Here is a 21,283-nt window from a genome sequence, read left to right on the forward strand (position 1 = left end):
AGCCAGCCTTCAAGGTCTGGTTCCACACTGCCACTTCAGGCTGGCACTTTTCTCCACTGTCCCTAGGAAGGAGGCACTCAACGCCTCCAACCCCAGCTTGCTGCCCGGCCCTGCCAGGGATCCTCATGCTCCCTTCCCCTGGCCCAGGGTCATCGTGAGGGCCATCTGCCCCACCAGGACAGACCCTGTCACCAGAGAAGCCCCTGCACCTGAGGTCCAGGAGCCTCCACGGGGGACAGGGATGACACCCATACTGGCTGGTTACCCACGCTCCCATGAGCTGCAGGGGGCCCATCCTTCACCCACCTTGCAGGTGCGACTTCACATACCGACACCACCCTCACAGGCCACTTGCTTGACCTTGGAGGGCCTTAGATTCCTCCTCTGGAATGAGGGGTTGCTCCTCAGTGGGCATCGTGCCTGGCCACAGTGAGCAAGTGGTCACTGCATTCATCACAGGCACCAGGCCCAAGGCTGGCTGCAGTGCCACACCCTACACAGGCCCAGAGGTGACATCCCATCATCCCATCACCCACCTCCCAATCAGGTTTTCCCGAGAAGATGGACTTGCCCTCCCCAGGTGTGAGCTCCAGAGACACGCTGCTCAGGGTGCTCCTGGAGCCTCTACCAGGTCAGATGCCCGGCACGGGGGCCCAGACTCTCCAGCTACCAAGACCTTTGCCTCGGGGCTGTGCCCCCGGCTGGGGATCGACAGGCACTAGTGCCGGGGCAGAACCTCCCCTAACTGCACTCAGATGCCACCCTGGTCTGGCCAGGGAAGTGGTTGGGCGGGTAAGACCCGTAAGGCACCAGGTGCTGCTAGGACCTCGTATGGCCACATGTTCCAAGCTGTTAGAAGAAACTGGAAATCTGCAGCATTATGTAAACAGATTTTAAAATATTGGCGACTCATTTACATGGTTTACTTTTTTTTTTTTTTAGGGTCTTGCTGTGTTGCCCAGGCTGGAGTGCAGCGGTGCCATTAGGGCTCACTGCAACTGCTGTCTCCTGGGCTGAAGCGATCTCCCCAGCAGCGCACACCATGATGCTTGGCTAATTTTTTTTTTTTTTTTTTTTTGAGATGGAGTTTCACTCTTGCTGCCCAGGCTGGAGTGCAATGGGGCGATCTTGGCTTACTGCAACCTCCGCCTGCCAGGTTCAAGCGATTCTCCTGCCTCAGCCTCCCAAGTTGCTGGGATTACAGGCGCCCGCCACCATATTCAGCTAATTTTGTGTATTTTTAGTGGAGACACGGTTTCACTATGTTGTCCAGGCTGGTCTCGAATTCGTGACCTCAGGCGATCCGCCCGCCTCAGCCTCCCAAAGTGCTGGGATTACAGGCATGAGCCACCGTGCCCAGCCTCGGCTAATTTTTAAAGTTTTCTTTTTTTGTAGAGAACAGGTCTCACTATATTGCCCAGGCTGGTCTCGAACTCCCAAGGCTCAAACCATCCTCCCACTTTGGCCTCTCAAAGTGCTGGGATGACAGGTGTGAGCCACTGCGCCCAACCCATTATTTATATTTTTAAAAACTTCGACAAGTAAATGGGTACACAAATGTGGTCTATTCATACGATGGAATAGTATCCAGCCATGAAAAGGAATGAAGTTTGGATAAACACTGCGATGTGGATGATAAAAACACGAGGCTGTGGGAAACAGGCCAGACGGACAAGAATACTCAGTGATTCCACTTCTACGCAGCATCTGGAACAGGCAAATTCATAGAGACAGAAGGTACAGTGAGGCTTCACGGGCTGGGAATGGGCAGTCAGTACTTAAAGGGTGCAGAGTTTCTGTTGGGGGATGAACAAGCTGTGGAAATAACAGTGCTTCTGGAGTGTACACTTAAAAATGGCAAATTTTATGTCACACATTTTACCACACACACAAAACCCAGACCAAAAACAGCCCCTTTGCCCTAGTTTATAGGCTCTATCTGCCATTATCTCATTTTCTCATGCCGCACACACAGAGCCTACTCAGAGGGATAACATGGATCACGAAAGCCTGCCTTCCCCAGTGACACCAAGGTCTTGCCTACCCCCAGCTCCGCTCAGGCAGCCCCGGCATGCCAGCCCCCACCCCACACAGCTGCCCCCGCGCCACATGCTCTGGGGGCTGCCTGCAACCTGAGGCCCATGTTTTGCCGACTGGGGAGGCCACAGGTTTGAGCCGCGGAGTGGCTGGAAGAGGCTACTCCACCTTCTGGAGCCTCCGTTTCCTTTCAGAGTGGGTACCACAGCCGTAAAACACGGTTCTAAGGTGAGGATGGTGCCCGAGATGGGGCAGGAGCTCAAAAGGAAACCCCAATTCCCTGCACCCCACATTTTCTCACATCATAACTCACCCACTGCCGATGCACGAGGCTCTCCCAGACTGCAACGGGGGCTTCTGGGGATCCCAGAGCCCAGCCTGTGACAGTCTGAGGTGGGCCCAGTGAGAGGGCCACTGTGGGGATGGGGGCAACTGCCACCCTCGGAGCTCATGCTCCAGCAGCGAGAAATCAAACCTGAGGGCTCCAGAGGAGACGGGGCTCTGAAGGGGTGTCACCAGCTTTCTGGCCCCTGAGCCATGGTGTCTCCCTACTCTCGGCGACTCCTGCTCGCCCTTCTGTGCTAACCCGAGCACCACCACCTCAGGGAAGCCCTCCCTACCTGCCCCAATCTCCATTGTGGCACCGGCTGTGGGCCACGGCTCTGCAGAAGCCATCCCAGGGACGGTGGGGCGAGGGCTGAAGCCTCATGAACCAGCAGGGGCAGAGGTGCTGCTCGGGGTGGGGTTGGTCCAGCCTGTCCCTTGGCCCCACAAGCAGTGGATTTGATGCCGGCTGCAGCCGCAAGGGCTGAGCTTACTCCAACTGGAAGCCAGGTCCTTCCTTTGGGCCCACCAGGCCCTTCCAGCGAGCCCCTATGGCTCACCCACCCACCCCAGCTGTGACCCAGCCTTGGTACTTGCTGTTCCCTCTTCCTGCTCCACTCTGTGCCGGGTCTCCCCTTGGCGCAGTCCCTCACTTCCAGGGCTCTGCGTAAAGGTCACCTTCTCGGTAAGCCCAGCTCCCACCCTGCTCTGGCACACTGACCCCTCTACCTATTTCCTTTTTTTTTTTTTTTTGAGACGGAGTCTTGCTCTGCCGCTCAGGATGGAGTACAGTGGCGTGATCTCGGCTCACTGCAAGCTCTGCCTCCCGGGTTCACGCCATTCTCCTGCCTCAGCCTCCCGAGTAGCTGGGACTACAGGCACTCGCCACCACGCCCGGCTAATTTTTTGTATTTTTAGTAGAGACGGGGTTTCACCGTGTTAGCCAGGATGGTCTCGATCTCCTGACCTCGTGATCCGCCCGCCTCGGCCTCCCAAAGTGCTGGGATTACAGGCGTGAGCCACCGCCCCAGCCCCCTCTAACACAGTAGTATTGCAAGGAGAGGATAAGTGCTTGGAAGAAATAGGTAATTTCTTCCAAGCACCTATCCTCTCCTTGCAATACTACTGTGTTTATTGTGTCTCTGGCCTGTGCCCAGCCTTCACAGAAGCGGCCCCAGCCCTAGAGACCCAGAGTTGGTGCAGCTGTATTGGGTGGGCCTGGATGGCTCCTGCTGCCCCCTAGATCACACCCCTCCCTCTGGTGGGGGCAACTGAGTCTTCCTGGGCTCGCCGGGGTGAGTGCATGCCCCAGGCCTGGCCAGTCAACCCATCACAGCAACTGGTGATAGCGTGTGACCAATCTGGGCCCAAGGACATCACGCAGGGACTCCTGCTGCGATGGCTGGGAAGGTGCTCTCTACCTGGGGTTGCTGGGCCCATGGTGCAGGGAGGCCCACACTGGGGAAGGCAGGGCTGATAGGGGGCACAGATGATCCCCTGAAATCCATCTGTGCCTGCCACCTAGGAAGGCCCTAGAGGTTTTGGTGAGGGAGCTAATAATTTCCTTATTGCTTAGGCCGGCTAGAGGCAGGCTCACACCAATGGCTTGGTCTCTGAGTAGTCCAGGGTCTTCTCCCTGGCAGAGGCCAAGGGATGGGACCCGGGGGCTGGGATCGCTCCGCATGGGGACCTCACCATGACGCCCAGCTCAGTCCTGAGGAGGCTGGTACCCACAGGAGGGGGTAGTGCCCACGGGAGGGCTCATGCCCACAGAAGGGGCTGGCTGCAACCCTCACACCCACCCCTCACTGCACCTGGCCAGGAGAACGCACCTGTCACTGTTTGGGGAAAGAAGGAATAGAGAGACTGGGGGCAGTTGGGTTTTGATCCGACTGGAATTCTGCCTCCCACAACCCTTAAAAAAAAATGGATTTAGGCCAGGCGCAGTGGCTCACGCCTGTAATCCCAGCACTTTGGGAGGTAGAGGCAGGCAGATCATGAGGTCAAGAGATCGAGATCATCCTGGCCAACATGGTGAAACCCCGTCACTACTAAACATACAAAAATTAGCTGGGCATGGTGGTGCACACCTATAGTCCCAGCTACTCAGGAGGCTGAGGCAGGAGAATCGCTTGAACCCGGGAGGTGGAGGTTGCAGTGATACAAGATCACGCCATTGGACTTCAGCCTGGCGACAAAGCGAGACTCTGTCTTAAAAACAAAAACAACAACAACAAAAAACTGATTTAAAAGAGACATCGACAGGCACACAAACCCATGCTGGGATGGAATGCAGTGGGGCTCGGGCAGGGATGGTGCGGGTGTAGGGTCCTGCAGTCTGGGCGACCTTGGGCACTGCCACCTCCTGGGCCTCCTCTTATCTACAGTCCTGGGAGTTGCCGCTGACGCCCTCCTGGGCTCTGGCACTTTATGACTCTGTGAAGAAACCCAGCTGGCTCCATGGGCACCGAAGCCCCAGCACACAGGCCTCACGGGGTGCAGGCCTCCAGCTGGGAGGCTCAGTGGGAAGCTGGGAGTTCTGGATGGACCCTCCACACCTGGAGCTGGAAGTGGAACCTAAGGGTGCCCAGGTGACCTCTTGTACCCACCTGGTCCCCATCTTGCTGCTTCCAGGAGGCCCCTCCAGGAGGGTCACCCTTGAGGCCAACCTGCTGGGGCCCAGCGTGATGAAAGCAGGGTGGGCCTGCCCCCAGCCCATGGCTGCGTGGGCAGCAGAGACATGTCCTGAGGGGCCTTGGGGAAGCAGCCCGGGATGCACCCCCTCTCAGCATTTCCACAAAACCAGGCCTTCACCACTGTGGCAAAGGGTGACTACTTCATCCGGGCAGGACCCGGAGCCCACCACCTGTGCCCAGAATGCCTACGGGCAGGGAAGGACTGCCATGTCCGTCTATTTGAACATGGGGCAATGTGCTGCTATTCAAATGGAGGAATTAGTGATGAATGGGGGAAATTGTTCCTCCCTCTGTCCCGTCTCCAGAAGGAGACAAAAACCCCTTTTACCTCAGCAAACAATGCCCTTATGTGGGCGCCAGTGCCCCGCAGCCCGCACAAGCCCAGCTCTGTGCGAACCACCAATCGCCACACCGCGCTCTGGGGCCCACAGCCAGTGGCACCCTCTCCCGGTGGGCGACTCCCACCAGCTCCCAGGCTAGGCTCGGAGAACGGGAAGGCCCACCATCCCTGGGACCATAGGCCAGGTACACGGCCACTGGAGGCCAGCAGGCCCTGCATGCAGACTGCCTTCTGTGTCCAGAGGTGTGGCTGCTGGAGGCAGTGCCGCCTCCATGAGACTGTCACAGCAGCAGCCAGGCGGGGGACGGGAGGGGCATCAATAATTCACACACAACAGGGCGACGGGGGAGGAGGGGGCGGGAGACTGCTGGAGCCGCGGCCCACCATGGCCAGGGAGGCGTGGACAGCAGGGCTATGGGCTGTGGTCTGGGGGTGCTGACTCTGCTCTGAATTTGAGGCGTGCACCTCCCCAGGACTGGCCCCCTGCCTGCTTTGACAAAGGCCAGCGCCCAGGCCGTGTTTACACGATGCATAGTTCCAAGGAGCACCAGGCTCAGGGCTGGCTGCCCAGCTCTTCCTCCAGAAAGGCAGGAGGGGCGCAGGGGTCAAATGGGGGACACTAGGACCCTACCATCCCAGGTGATGGGGCCACACGGGGCACCTGCATTCTCCACGTGACCCTCAGGCCCCGGCTGCCTGCACAGCTGCCCTCCTGAGCGCCCAGCTCTGTCCCTGTGGTTCACACAGCCTGGCCCGGCCCCAGCCACGGAGCAGGGAGCCCATGCCCCCCATCTGGGTGCCACACTTGCCCCCTGATTTGCAGCCCCGGGGCGCCAGTTCCTCTACCCCCACAGCATGCGCCTCCTCGGCGTGTGCCCCTCAGTGCCCGGGCAGTGGGCGTTCCTGCTGAAACTCTGGTCACTCTTTCCTTAGGCAGGTGCCAATCTAGGCCCTCACAGTCGGGAGCAGCACTGTCCGACAGAAACACAGTGTGAGCCACATGAGGGATTTGAGTGCCCTAGTACCCACATTTTAAAAAGTAATAAAGAAACAGGTGAAATCAATTTTAATCATCTACTTTATTTAACCCAATATATCCAAAATAGTACCATTTCAACAAATAATTGATACCGTGTTATCAGAGCTGAGATATTTCACCTTCTTCTTTCCTACGGAGCCGCTGAGACGCAGCGTGTATTGCACACCTGTCTGCACTAGCCTTTTCCAAGGCTCAGTAGCCGTCCTTGGCTAATGAATTAGACATCACACACCTAGATCTTCCCCTAAAACTGAAATCATTTCTCTCTGCAGAGACCCTGGGGGTCCTGGCCCCTAGAGAGGTGTCCAAGCTGCAGATGATGTTCAGGCCTTGGGACAGGTGGCTCAAGCGGTGGGGCCCTGGAGACAGACACCACCTTCAGTGGAGGGGGAGGCGGACACCAATTATGCGTCAGGTCCCGAGTGTCAGGCGGCGGGTAACTCATCACGCCTGATTTGCACAACCACCCTCTGCAGCAGACATCAGGGAGGAACCAGAGGCTCCAGGGGGAAGTCACCAACCCATCACCCGGGATGAGTGGAGGCGCCCAGACAGCCCCAAAGCACCACCCAGGCCGCCCAGTGCTCTCAGACATTCTGGGAGCCTCCAAGGCCAGCCTTGATTTGCCCATCTGTACTGTGGGACAATTCCCTACCCCTGCTACCAGACCGCTCCACTTCCTAGAGCCCCTCCCCCAACACCTACTGGCCACTGATGCCCCGGGGAAGCGCTCCCAGGATGAACTGCCTGGGTGTGGGTGTTCTCCCTGGCCCCGTCCTCCAGGCCAAGCACAGGCGGTGAGAAATAAACACTAATTCAGTGTGCAAAGATCGAGCCGAGACACACAGCCTGCTCCCCGTGTTCTCAGAGCAAACAGAGCCACTCCAGGCCACCATGTGTGAATGATTCACGGGGCAGGGCCCTGGCCCCAAAGCCCCTGCAGGCCCTCCTCCAGCCCTCCCGGAAGCCAGTCTGGGTTCGGTGCATTGCAGTCCTTAGGTCGGGGTGATGACGCCAACGCGGCCTGGTCACTTCCTGGTTCCTGGGAAAGTCACCCTTGAACAGGCTCCCGGTGGAGGTGCCTCAGGAGGGCCTGGCCTGACACAGGAGCCTGCAGGATGGAGCTCTGTATGTGTCCTGGGCTGAGGGGCGGTGGCGAAGGGCAAGGGCACTGATCCCCACATGGCCCCACCGGGCCAGGCTCACCTTCACCTCCATTCTTTTTTTTTTTTTTTTGAGATGGAGTCACTCTGTAGCCCAGTGGTGTGTTCTTGGCTCACTGCAACCTCCACCTCCTGGGTTCAAGTGATTCTCCTGCCTTAGCTTCCTGAGTAGCTGGGATTACAGGTGCCCATCACCACGCCCAGCTAATTTTTGTATTTTTAGTAGAAGTGGGGTTTTGCCATGTTGGCCAGGCTGGTCTCAAACTCCTGACCTCAAGTGATCTGCCTGCCTTAGCCTCCCAAAGTGCTGGGATTATGGGCATGAGCCACCACGCCTGGTTCACCCACTTTCTCAGTAGGTGAACCTCTCAGCTCCTCAGGCCCCAGAGCTTGTCCTCCCCAGGCCTCTGGAGACCCAAGGCCCCAGCATCCCAGACAAGGCCAGGGCTGTGTAGGCCCTGCCCACTCCTGGATAAAGGGATCTCTCGGTGCTGTCTCCCAGCGTCTCTCACCCCTTGGCGGGCCGGGGCCCAGCACAGCCCAGCATTGTCTGTGCCGCCTGCGGCCCAGCTGATGATGGACACTTTTCTGTGACCCGGGACTGCCAGTGTGGCCCACAGCCAATCCCTGGAAGGCTTGGGCCCCAGCTCTCTGCTCCTGGGGGAGGGGAGGCCAGGAGGCTGCCGCCTGCTCATCTGTTGTGGGTATTTGGAGCCTTGAGGAGGAACAAACAGCTCTTGCTCCTGGGGTGGGGGTGGGTGGGACCTGCACCCAGAGAATGGGGCCCAGCTCTGGTTTCTGGCCTCAGCTGTGAGAATTAGGGTCAGGGCAATGGACACGGCCATAATGAGCAGGTGTTGGGGAGAAGGCTTGGCTTAAAAGCCCACTGCAAGAGAAGCCTTTCACAGGCCAGCCCAGGGAGGCTGGTGCAGGGGCCACACCTGCTACCATGCAATACTGACCAGGGCAGACATCTGGCCATGAGTGTTGGGTCCAGGGGGAGGCAGCAGCAGGCCGGAGTTCTGTGCCTCCTGGTGGGAGAGGGCTGCTGTGACCCAGGGATGGGCCCAGGGGAGGGTGGGCATCACCTGAGGAGGACACTAGAAGGAGCCGCGGCACAGGGGTAACGCGGGTAACGGTCTCTGAGCCCGGGTGGCCTGGCTGTTACTCCCACCAGCTCCTTCCCCATCAGCCTTATGGCTTCCTGCCTGATCCCTCACCTGAACGGCTTCACCCTGTGCTGGGGACACCGCATGGCACCCTGAGTACCAGAAGCCAGAAGCACACTTCTGCCTGGCACCTTCTCCTTGGATGGCAGCACTGACTCCTTGCTGCCTGCTTAGCTGCCCATCAGTGTGGGCACCTGGGATGGGTCTGGCATTTGCCAGATTGAGAAGCAGGGTCTTGGGAACTTGGGGTCCCTGGACAGGGCCTGGCGCATGTGGGTGGGGAGGGAAGGACAGGGACTCAGGACAAGTTGTGAGTGCCTGGGTCTGGTTGACACCAAGGACCCCCTAGCCCGGCTCCCTTTATGAAGAAGCACAACCCGGGCAGTGGTTGGGAGCTGAGAGCAGGGGTGGGGATGCCGCTGAGGGTGGCTGTGAGGTAAGCTGCGGTCAGGGTCCCACAGGCCTCCATGGCAGAGGGGACCAAGGGAGACCAGGCTGGCTGAGGAGGCAAGACTGGACCAAGGCGGTGGTGCGCAGGGCTCAGAGAATCTGGGGGAGTTGACGAAGACTGCCCACATCCAGTCCCAGCCTGGCCCCCGATGGGCCTGTCCTGTCCACATCTGGTCCTCAACCGCCTGGCAAGGTGGGCCAAGATGATCACCCCCAGCCCAGCAAGGGGTTGGCACCCGCCCAAGACTGCCTGGCAAGGAGGGAGCTGAGCAAGATCTGAGCTCTGTGTGCCCCCACACTTCCCTGCAGACCTCTTGGAGGCCAGGGAGGAGGCACACAGGGGAGGGGGCCGGGCCAAGGAGGAGAGGCCAACAGCACTGCTGCTGTAAATACCGAGCCCTAGGCACTCAGGAAACACACCTGCTCCCCAGAGACCCGCCCTGCTGCCCAGTTTGCATTTCTGGGTGGCGGAGGGCCCCACCCAAGGGCAGCAGGGGCCAGGAGGTAGGAAGCCTTGGTCTTCTCACTAAGAGCTCCTGGGGGCATGCCAGGATGAGGGGCCGCAGCCCCCAGGCCATGTCACAGAGAGAAGCTGTGGCCCAGAGTTGGGGGATCGGCTAGCTCAAGACCATACTTCGGGGAAGGGCTGGCCAGATCCATGGCACAGCACCCAGGACCTGCCTACAGGACGCCACATATTGGGCCCGACCACTCCATCCTCCCAGAACCCTTCCATGCCAGACCCTTCCCAGATGGCCTGGCTGTGGCTTCTCTGCCCTTCTCTCCTGGTTGGAGCTTGGGGTCATAGGGGAGCTTGGGGAGGAAACAGGTGACCCAAGAAACCCTCAATCCTGGCATTGGGCACCTCCTCCCTTCCCAGCCCCCTGCTGCCACGCCTCTGCCCAGCTTCCCAGGCCACCTCCTCCTGGGCCCTTTCTCTGATTCCCCATCTCTGCCAAGAGTGACTCAGTGGCCGTTGGTTGAGCACCTATTCAGTGCTAGGGCCTGGGGATAAAGCCCAGGACAGGAGACTCAGGCCACATGGGGCCAGCCCTGAGGGGCACCCTGCAGTGCCACTTCCAGCAATGAAAAACAGGGACTTGGCCAAGCACGGTGGCTCACGCCTGTAATCCCTGCATTTTGGGAGGCCGAGGCGGGCAGATCATGAGGTCAGGAGTTTGAGACCAGCCTGACCAACATGGTGAAACACTGTCTCTACTAAAAATACAAAAATTAGCCAGGCGTGATGGTGCACGCCTGTAATCCCAGCTACTCGGGAGGCTGAGGCAGGAGAATTGCTTGAACCTGGAAGGCGGAGGTTGCAGTGAGCCAAGATTACACCATTTGCACTCCAGCCTGGGCAACAGAGCGGGACTCCGTCTCAAAAAAAAAAAAGAAAGAAAGAAAGAAAGAAAGAAAAACAGGGACTTGAGTGTCCTTCCACAGGAGTGGCCACAACGCTGGCTCTGGAGAGACCCAGTCCCTATGGTCTGGGCAAGTTACTTCCCCTCGGAGACGATGTTTCCTGCCCTGTGGAATAGCGACATGTATAGCTCTGGGCTCACAGGGTCAGGCTGGGCACACAGCGGGCTCAGGAATGGGACCCCAGTCACTGGGCTGACTAGACAAGCTTTGAACTGTGGCTGGCCCACATCAGTGTCAGGGAGGCCAATGATTATGTGAGAAAAAAGGTGGCGCCAATACTGCCTCATTGAAAAGAAAATGAGGCTCTGGTTACTTAGATACATAGAAAAGTCTGAGAAAAATAGGGCCCCAGACATCATTATTTTTCATTTTCTTTTTTCCTCCTTTATTTTTCTATTTTTTTTCTTTTTTCTTTTTTTTTTTTTAAGATGGAGTTTTGCTCTTGTTACTCAGGCTGGAGTGCAAATGGTGCGGTCTCGGCTTACTGTAACCTCCGCCTCCCAGGTTCAAGCGATTCTCCTGCCTCAGCCTCCGGAGTAGCTGGGATTACAGGCATGCGCCACCACACCCAGCTAATTTTGTATTTTTAGTAGAGACAGGGTTTTTCCATGTTGGTCAGGCTGGTCTCAAACTCCTGACTTCAGGTGATCCACCCACCTCGGCCTCCCAAAATGCTGGGCTTACAGGCGTGAGCCACCGCACCTGGCCTTCTCCTTTATTTTTCTACAATAATTGTAATACTTCTGAAATAAGGGGAGAAATAAGGGACATTTCTACAAAGATGTGGCTCCTGCCCTCAGCAAGCTGACAGCCTGCAGGGGTCCCACACTGGTGCCTGTTTGGCTTCAACCAAACCCCAGACTCCTCCAGGGAGGTGGGGACAGGGTTCATCACGGGTTCATCACCCCTGTGTGTCACAAGGCCAACGCTGGTGTGACTAAAGTGGCCAAGAACCTGGAAGAGCCAAAGGGCCCTCAGTGCCTTTGTCCAGACTCAGGCCTGCACAGTGCGGGAGCCCGTGTGTCCCGAGGCCCAGGTTGGAGAAGCGGCCTCATCTGAGAGGCGCACACACCAGGCCCTGACCTGCCCCAGCCAGGGCTCCACACGACTCTTGCTCAGCAATCCCCCGACTGCCCACCCTGCAGAAGGCGGATGCAGGCCCAGCGAGCAGACCCCTGCTCTCCCCTTGCGCTGGCTTCCTGTCTGCCCAGGAGGTGAGTAATGTCCGCTCCCTGCCCCCACGCATCCCTTCTAGAGGCCAGACGGGCCTCACATTTTCCGCTCAGGAAGGGGCAGAGTGAGAGGCCTGCTGAAGCACATCCAGGGGAAACGGAAGGAGCGGCCCCGCCTGCCGGGTCAGGAACCTGGGCCAGCCCCGGCCTGCAGGAGGCGCACTGGCTCACCTGCCTCTGTGCATGCCTTCGTTCATTTTCATCCACTCATTCATTCAACAAACATCACCTCAGCACCTGCGCGGTGCCAGGCCCTGTGCTGGATGCTGGAGTCCTGGCTCTCAGGGTGCTTATGGTACGTGGGGAGGAGACTGCATCAAACAGATCATCCCACTCGTGGTGGCGTAAGTACAGACGGATGTGCTGTTCAGCCCCAAGGCAATGCCAGACCACAGTGCCTCTGGACAAAGTCTCTCAGGCATCCTCCCTCCACACCCTATGATGTGCACAGAGCCCTGTTCAGACCCAAAAGAAAGCCCAAGGCTCAGCCGGGGCTTAGCCGAGGGTCTTTAGGGGACCTGGCCCGTGCCTGGGCAGGAAACTGGCAGGAGCTGGCCCGCATAGCCCTGGCCCCAAGGAGGGAGCGCCCCAAGTGTGTGGAGAGGGCCTTCTTTGATTCCCTAGCTCCCCTGCCCATCTTCTGGTGACCCTCACACATGGCCCCTGCCCCTGCCAAAGGGGAGAGAGGAGAAGCACTGGCACCTCCCCAACTCTGGCTGAGTTGCCCCAAGTCTCTCCCTGATCCTAAGTTTCCTCCCCATGAGATGAGGGCACTGTGAGTGGTGCTCCCTGCCAAGCACCAGTGGCTGTGATCGCAGGGACCTGGGAGCATCCCAGGACTTCAGAGTGTGGGGAACTGCTGTAAAGAGGTCTGGGAGACCAAGACTCGCAGCCAGTGGCAGGGTTGGGGGCAGAAGCCTAACTGTGTTTCAGGACAAGCAGACACTCACCCCGGTAGAACCTCAGAGGCAAGCTCCCGGGGAGTGAAAGCTGTGGCACCCGCACAACTCACTCTTGGGCTGTTTCAGGACAAGCAGACACTCACCCCGGTAGAGGCTCAGAGGCATGCTCCCGGGGAGTGAGAGTGGACACTCACCCCGGTAGAGGCTCAGAGGCATGCTCTTGGGGAGTGAGAGCAGACACTCATCCCGGTAGAGGCTCAGAGGCAAGCTCCTGGGGAGTGAGAGCAGACACTCACCCCGGTAGAAGCTCAGAGGCAAGCTCCCGGGGAGTGAGAGCTGGCACCCGCACAACTCACTCTTGGGCCCAGTGGTCTCCGCCATGGGATTTGCTCTGCCACTCAGCCTTCATCTGCCTTTGTTAAAATCTTTCAAGAAGGGCCCCAACAAATCCACAGCTGTAGATCTGTGCTAACTGCCTGGCTCCCTGAAATCACTCCTGGCTGGATCACTTGTCAGCAGGGATGGGGTGCTGATATGGTTGGGATCTGGGTCCCCTCCAAATCTCATAGTGAAATGTGTCCTCCGGGGTTGGAGGTGGGCCTGGTGGGAGGTGTCTGGGTCATGAGGGGCAGATTCCTTATGAGTGGCTGGGTGCTGTATGGAGTGAGTTCTCACTATGAGTTCATGCGAGAGCTGGTTATTTAAAAGAGCCTGGTACCTCTTCCCTCTCTCTTGCTCCCTCTCTTGCCATGAGACATGCCTGCTCCCCCTTCACCTTCTGCCATGTCTGTAAGCTTCCTGAGGCCTCACCAGAAGCCAAGCAGATGCTAGTGCCATGCCTGTACAGCCTGTGGAACTGTGAACCAAATAAACCTCTTTTCTTTATAAATTACCCAGCCTCAGGTATTCCTTTATAGCAACACCAAACAGACCAACACAGGTGTGTCATCAGCACAGCCTTGGGAGTCCCCACACTCCCGGCGAAGAGAAAAGGCCCAGGTGCTCAGATGGGAAGGATGTCCCTAGAAACAAACAACCCAACTTATCCCCCATCAGAGGCGGAGCTCCATCCGCTCTGCAATGGTGTGCTTGGGTAGGTCTCAGTAAATGTTTGTTCGTTTGTTCATTCGGGGATAACAGACATTCAGCAGGTACCGACAATGGGCCATGTTCGCAACCGAGTCCCAGGGGCAGGGCAGAGACCAAGACTGACCTTACAGCAGGCCTCAGACTTCCACGGGGGACGGAGGGCCAGAGCCCACACACCAAGCCCACCTGGGCATCAGTGGGGTTGGGGGGCTTCTGCAATGGAGACCCTCGGGCAGGGAGTGGAGCACACAGAGGGCTAAAGTGGGTGCCTCTGCTTGGGCTGTCCCTACCTAGTCCTGCGTCAATAACAGGGGCCTGAGAGTGCTCTGATGGGAGCCCCTTGACTCACTCATGGGAGCTGGACCTCACATTTCTGCACCGTGAGCACCTTCAAGAGGGGCTGGTTGTATGTCTCCAGGGGGGCCAGAAGATGGCCCAGGACTCTAGGCTGGAAACCCACTGCTCTGGACAGACACCAACAGGCCCACAGGCCCAGAAGAGGCAGCAGAGGCCAGGCCAGCTGCCTGGCCTTCCCAAGGCCTGTGCCCTGCCCAGGGTCTCAGCCAGCCAGCGGGGTGGCCCACAACTCCATGAGTGCCTCGGAGTGGACAGTGAGGCCCACGGCCCTGTGGTCAACAGCATCCCCCCTGTCCCAGCTCTGGTGTCCATCAGGAGGGGAAGGTGGTGTCTGACTACCCCAGGCTGACCCCGCACTGGGCTCTTGGGGACCTACAGACCCCCCAGCCTCCCTGCATCTCTCAGCCTCATCCTCATGGCCAGGCTAGCCAGCCTCTGGGCAGCAGGTGCTGAGGGAACCCCATGGACCCCACAGAAATGCCACTGTCAGCTACCTGATCCTGACAGCCCCCAAATCACCAGACCTCCCCAGGATGTGTCTCCAAGAGAGATCACGCTCTCAAAGGGTGGTCATGAGGAATAACAGCATGAGATCTGCTTGGAAATGAGTAGGGGGACCATGGCCCCTTCAGCCCCACTGCTCTGGGTTTCTGAACAACTGTCCCAGACTCTTCTTGTGGGGGACCACAGCCTGTGGCCCCAGCTGGGCTCTGCAGGCACCGCCCTCAGTGTTCCTTGGGCGTGGCCTCAATCGGCTCAGTTGAGGCGGGAGGTCAGCTGCTGCGCTTGTCCCAGCCCCAGAGCCCCCCAGAGCACGTGGCTGCCCCCGCCGGTCCCCACCCCCGTGGGAACGCTGGAAGGCGGCACTGGCCTGGGAGGCTGGCAGCACGAGGGGGTCGCACCGACCTCACGAGGCATCAGGCACAAAAGCCTTTTCTTTGCCGGCAGCCACGCACCCCACTCCTCCTGCAGCCACTCCCTGTGCTCCCCAGCCCCTGGCCCAGACACCTCCAGCTGCCTCCAGACTGGGTCTCCTCCCAAACAAAGCCGGATTCAGGCCTTCGGGAGGCAGGCGCGCAGGTTCTGCCATGGAGATGAACTTTGACCCAAACAGCAAGGCTCCTACCCCTTATTTACTCTTTAAGGCTGACCCGTTTCACAGAGTTAACATTACACCCCTTTTTAACCCGCACCTCCCTCCCACATTCCAGGCCTCGACCTTCAACCCCTCCTAATTGCTGGCTCCGGCTCCTACACCCCAGTTCTCGGGCCCAGCTCACTCATCCCCTGCCCCCAACCATCTCCTCCACGGAAACAAAGGCGATGCTGGGGTGCTGTGCTCACAGGGCCACCTCACAACCCTGGCACACCAAGGTAGATGCCAGGGTCCCAGAGCCCAACCACTTGGGGGAGTCCACGTGGAGGCCGGGGTGGATCTTTGGGGTCTGATTCCTGACCCTAACTCTCCAACCCCTGAGAAGGAAGCCTCTATTCCAAGGGAGGCCGGAGTAGGCTGCCTGGCAGGCCCTGCACGGAGGCGGTCAGGGCTAGGGAAGAATCCGGACAGCTCCCCAGCCAGCCGCATCGCATCCCAAGGGGCTAGGGTGAATGTGGACAGCTGCACTGCCTGGTCACTCACCAGGTGACCTGGGCTATAGCCTCACGTGGCTGCAGAAACACAGCTTGTTTCCCTTGCTGGGCAGCGGAACTGCTCTGGGTTAGGTACACTGTGAACCTTCCCAGGCCTGCCCCTGGTAACTCTGAAACCCACATTGCAGAAGCCCATGGCATCCCGGCAACCAGGCAGACCCCCCGCCCCGCAGGCTGCCAGTCCCATGGGCTCTCTCCCTCATCTTTGGGAGGAAGGAGCCAGGAGCTGGCGCACTGGGGCCCATGGAGATGCTGAGAACACTGGGGGCAGTGCAAGCTTGGGCCTGAGCCACCCAAAGGCCTTGGCCCAGATTCTGCCACCCTGGAGTGTGTCCACACCTCTCACCTGAGGACAACTGGGAGCAGGGGGCCGGGCACAGCCCCTCCTCAACTGCCACCAAGGGGCACTCACCGTCCTCTTGACTGTGGAGGTTCTGCGGGCTCCGCATCCTCTCGTCCTGGCTGGGGCTCAGGCTGGAGGCCAGGTGCGGGTCAGCTGACATCCATGTGGAGTCGCTCATATCAAAATCCTCGCTGCTCACAGAAGTCTCATCCTGAGCAGGGACAAAGAAGGTGGGCATTCAGCAGGGACGGGCTCTCATCAGCCTGAGGCAGCCTTGTGGGTGGACCCCAGGGCCAGAGGGCGTTTGGGAGTGCCCTGAAGGCGGCAGGGAGCCCTCAAACCTTGAAGTGAGGGCTGGGTGGTGCTCCCCCTTGCCCGGTGGAAGTGGCCCCGGCTCTGGTTCCTGTCGGAAGCCAAGGCTAAGGGCCGGCACTGTCTGTAATTGAAGACAATTATGAGGTCTCGCATCCTGCAGGGGCGGACGGCAGGGCCTGGCTCTTACCCTTGTGAGCCAAGGTTGAAACAAGCGCTGTAAACAAGGGCTGCCGCTCCCTGCTCCCAGCCCAGGGACCAGGGCTCACTCTGCACAGGACCCGGCGGCAAGAAGCGGGCAGCAGCACATGCCGGCCATGCAGGCACTGAGGCTGAGCTGAGTGCCCCCAGCAGGCCTGGCGCCCTGACTCCCATGAAGCATGCATGGAATTCCTTTCTCCCACTCCCCCAGCCCAGAGGACATTTCTGTCTTCCTCCTTCCTAACCTTTGCTGTGCTTCAAAGATACGCTCTTGGGCAGCTTCCAGGGCTGAAAGGGCCAGCCCCAGAAGTGCAGAGAAGGAAGGGGGCGGGGCAGGCCAGGGTTCGGACCAGACCGCAAAGGGGGTTCAGCTCAAGGGCCTGGGGGGCCGCCAGGGCGTTCCAAACAGCCGGATGGCCTGCTAGAGAGGACCACGCCTGCCTCCTCTCCCCTCGCTGCCGGCTTCGGCCGGCCCTTGGCCAGTCATCCGGGAACCCCCGGGGCGGGGCCCCTTCAACCCAGCCCTCCAGGGGGAAGGGCCCCCACCTCCTCCAGGCCCAGCCTTTCAGGAGCAGCAAGCAACTGTGCCTGGGAGCTGGCTGTAAAACCAAGAAAGATGACCCAGCAGCTCCCACACCCGGAGTTCTGGCCTCCCCCAGCAAGACACAATGGCCTCTGTGGGCCCCCAGTGAGGACCTCTGACAGAGCACCCCCCAAGCCTCCCCTCTGGGGCCCCCCTCACAGACACCTCTTTTATAGTGAGCAAACACACTTTGGTTGGAACTTTCTTAGACTGCTGTCCCTGAGGCAGACACATCTGCTCCAAGTGCTAGGGAACCAGTGTGGATTCGCCTCCACTCCCTCCCCCACCGGCTGGGCTGGTAGGGAGTTTCCTGGAATTTATAGCTTCTGTGCAGTGTGGACCCTCTGCTGAATCCAGAGGACAGGAGCTGGGCTGTGACGCCTGTAGTCCCCACGCGGCACACCCAGGGCCTCGGGGGACGGACAGAGCCCACGTGTCCTCTAGTGTCCTCTCCCCACACACAGGCACACGCACTCACTCTGCCTCCCTCCCACAGGCTGCCTGCTCCATAAACACAAGCACCTCCACCCACAGCCCTCCTTCGTGAAAACTCGCTCACACACCCGGAGGGACACACACACACACACACACACACACACACACACACACACACACGTTCAAAAGGCTGTCTGCACAAAGGGTACAAAGGGACAACAAAACTCTCCCCTGTGCTAACTGGATGGAAGGAGACGCAGGGGAGGGGGAAGAGAGGCTGGCAGGTGGGGGAAGGTTCCTTGGAGTCTTGAGCAAAGCTGCAAGGTGCAGCCGGCTCCCCATCTTCCCAGCTGGTCGTGCCATGCAGGCTCCGGGAACCAGGAACAGGGCATCTTGCATGGGCCCCTTGCTACTTCCTGGCTGCCCCGGGGGTGCCATGCTCTGGGTTTGACCTGAAGTCACAGCTGAAGGAGGAAGACTCTTGGGTATTGTTCAAATGCTCACGACTTAAAAGACAGAGTATTCTAGTAACAGCTGAAAGTGCCACCTACTCCAAACTCCCCATCCATCCATTCGACAGGTATTTACTGAGCACCTACTATGGGCCAAGCTCCGCTCTAGGTGCTGGGAAACTCAGCTGTGGACCAGACACACTCCTGGCCTGCCTGGCACCCCTCGATCCGCAAGGGAGATGGACAATGAGCAGAAAAACATTGATGAGGGCCGCAAAGCACATGGAAGCAGGGCGAGAGGGCAGAGGGACCTGTTTGCCAGGGCAGCCCAGAAAAACCCCACCGGTCAGAAATGCTGGAGCAGAGGCCTGTGAGAAGTGAGGAGGGGAGCCCATAAGGTCTGTGTGGCTCCACGCAAGTTTCAGGCACAGGCAGCAGCAAGTGGGGCACAAGCTGCTGGGTTTGAGGAGAGGCAAGGAGGCTGCTGTGGGCAGGCATGGGCGGGCACATGGGGACAGAGGAGCCACACAAAAAGTTCCCCTCCCACAGTGCATGTAACCCTGGCAGGGCCGTACCTGCCGTCTCTGGGTTGGAGAAAGGCTCTTGAACTCCACTCAATACGCACACTCTGGCCTTACTCAGCCAAGTTCAAACCATAACAACAGAAGGCAAAGCTTCTCAGGAGCCCAGCGCTCCCCTGGACTCGTAGTATTTCACCCTCACTACAGGCCCACCAGGTAGGTACAGTTGACAGCCCCGCTCCACAGATGAGGAAACTGAGGCTCCAGGAGGTTAAGGTGCTCGCCCAAGGTCACGAGCTAACACGAGGCAGAGCCAGATCTGTGCAATCGCCAAGGACTGGACATGCCCTCCTAACTGAGTTGGCCCTCGCCTAGAACCCACACTGCTGCTGTGAACCACAATCCCAATTCTAAGCTGTATCCAGCTGTCACTGTCTTGTGGGTCTCTGCCCTGTCTTTCCCTGGAAAACCTTCAGTCCTTCCAACAGTGGGGACCAGACTGTATGTCCTCTGAATCCCGCACAAGGCAGTGAGACTTGTTGAATCAACTGAATTGCCTGGCATAGTGTTGGTGTTTAATGAGGACGCTGCATTAATTTGACAATTAAGGACTCTGGTCCCATTGCGCACAGTTCTTGAATGGAGGGCATATGAAGCCCGGGATGCAGGCTGGTGGGCTGGTGGCACCCTGGTGCCCTGCAATGCCTCCCTCCTGCTGCTGCCAGCCACCCCACATACAGCCAGGGTTTCTCTGGCTCACATCACTGAACTGTTCACCCAAACGCCCCCTCCAACCCTCACTCCCTTGATGGGTCCCACTGGAAAAAGGTGGGCTACACCTAACCTGGCATCAAAATCACCTGATTAGGAGGAGCACCCAGTGCCCAAAGGCACGGGACTTCAGGCTAATGGTTTTATTAGATTTCCTCCCATGACCCCATAACACAGGCACCCACGTCAGGCCTAGCTCCAGCTCTGATAACTGCCCCTGCGAGGCCCGCCCTGCCTGCCCCAACTGCCCAGGGGCACGGAGCCAGCAGCACAGCTGGTGTGTAGACCCAGGCAGCCTGTGCCCAGAGCCTGCATCACACTGTCACCGCACCATGGGCCACCTCACCACATCTCCTCCCTTCAACGGGAGGAACCAGATTCCTTAACAACCAAGTGTCTCAAGATGAGGCCCAGAGGGAACTCACGGGTTATGAGGCTATATTTAAACACACACACACACACACACACACACACACACACTCTCTCTCTCTCTCTCTCTCTCATGCATGCTCACTTTCTTCAATGAGTTGCTGCACATTTATTGAGCATCTACTATGTGCTGGCACTGTGCTAGGGACATAGATAGCTAAGGCAGGGCTCCTTTACACCAGGCCTTGTTAGCTAGGAAAAGGGACCAGCAAAACTTCTGACCCACCTGTAGGTGCAGTGGGGAGACACTGTGGACACACTGCCTAGTCACCTAACGATGACTGCTTTCTCCCCAGCTCCCCAGGGAGTTTTCCCACAGCCTCCAGGGTTCTGCCATGTGGATCCCAGTTTTGTGAAAAGTGGTTCTAAGATTCTGATATCTTGACTGCTATAGCTTTTTTTAAAGACAGGATCTTACTGTCACATAGGCTGGAGTACAATGGTGCAATAGCGGCTAACTGCAGCCTCGACCCCCCAGGCTCCTGCCTCAGCCTCCCGAGGAGCTGGCACTACAGGCATACACCACCACGCCTGGCTAACTTTTAATTTTTTGTAGAGACAAGGGCTCACTATATTGCCCAGGCTGGCCTCGAACTCCTGGGCTCAAGTGCCTTGGCCTCCCAAAGTGCTGGGAGTGCAGGTGTGAGCTGCCACACCTGGCTGCGACAGCAATTTTTTTTTTAAGTGAGAAATCAAGTCTATTAAGCCTAACTTTTCAAAAACACACAATACAAAAATAAGTTTTGGTCAGACTTACACAAACCCTTCAACACCCAGACTTTCAAGGGCTGAGCTAGAGAAGACGACTTCCCAAGACCCCTCTGCAACCTGTCTGGCGCAGCACAGCCCAGTTCATGGGTGTAAGCGCCCTCAGCCGCAGATGGGCAGACTGTAGCTCCAGTCCCTCACTCACACCCTAAGCCAAGGCTGGAGAAGCAGGCTAATCACACAGGCAGTTACAAGTACACACAGATCAGAACCCGTCAACGACAACTGTGCAGAGGGGGAAAATACACCCAAGTCCAGAGGGCCATGCTGGAGGCGCTGGTGCAGGTTTGAGAGTGGCCAAGGCCTCAGGCCTGCTCAGAGACCCAAGGTGCTCACTGACTCACCCAGAGGTCACAGGGCGCTTTTTACTTTTCCCTTCAGGAATCTCAGATGAATTGAGGGCTAATTTCTCCCTTTCTGTTAACAAACTTCAACAAAACTTACATTAGATAATAAAAGTGTGGGCTGGGTGTGATGGCTCACACCTGTAATGCCAACATTTTGGGAGGCTGAGGTGAATGAATTGCTTAAGGCCAGCAGTTCAAGACCCACCTGGGCAACACAGTGAGACGCTGTCTCTATTTACAAAAAAAAA

General features: G+C 58.2%; 1 protein-coding gene across 3 annotated transcripts in view; it reads right to left on the reverse strand.

Moving 5' to 3' along the window:
- NOL4L (nucleolar protein 4 like) overlaps positions 1-21,283 on the reverse strand; it is a 143,085-nt gene that overhangs the window by 15,192 nt on the left and 106,610 nt on the right. For 2 of the 3 annotated variants that reach the window (XM_031004912.3, XM_031004913.3), the window contains one exon: positions 16,286-16,427. In XM_031004912.3, coding sequence (XP_030860772.1) covers positions 16,286-16,427 — 142 coding nt within the window. Of the gene's footprint in view, positions 1-16,285; positions 16,428-16,974; positions 17,164-21,283 lie in introns of those variants that run through there. The other variant, XM_055373306.2, reaches the window with a different exon arrangement.

This window comes from Gorilla gorilla, chromosome 21 (assembly GCF_029281585.2).
Source record: "Gorilla gorilla gorilla isolate KB3781 chromosome 21, NHGRI_mGorGor1-v2.1_pri, whole genome shotgun sequence".
NCBI lineage: Eukaryota > Metazoa > Chordata > Mammalia > Primates > Hominidae > Gorilla > Gorilla gorilla.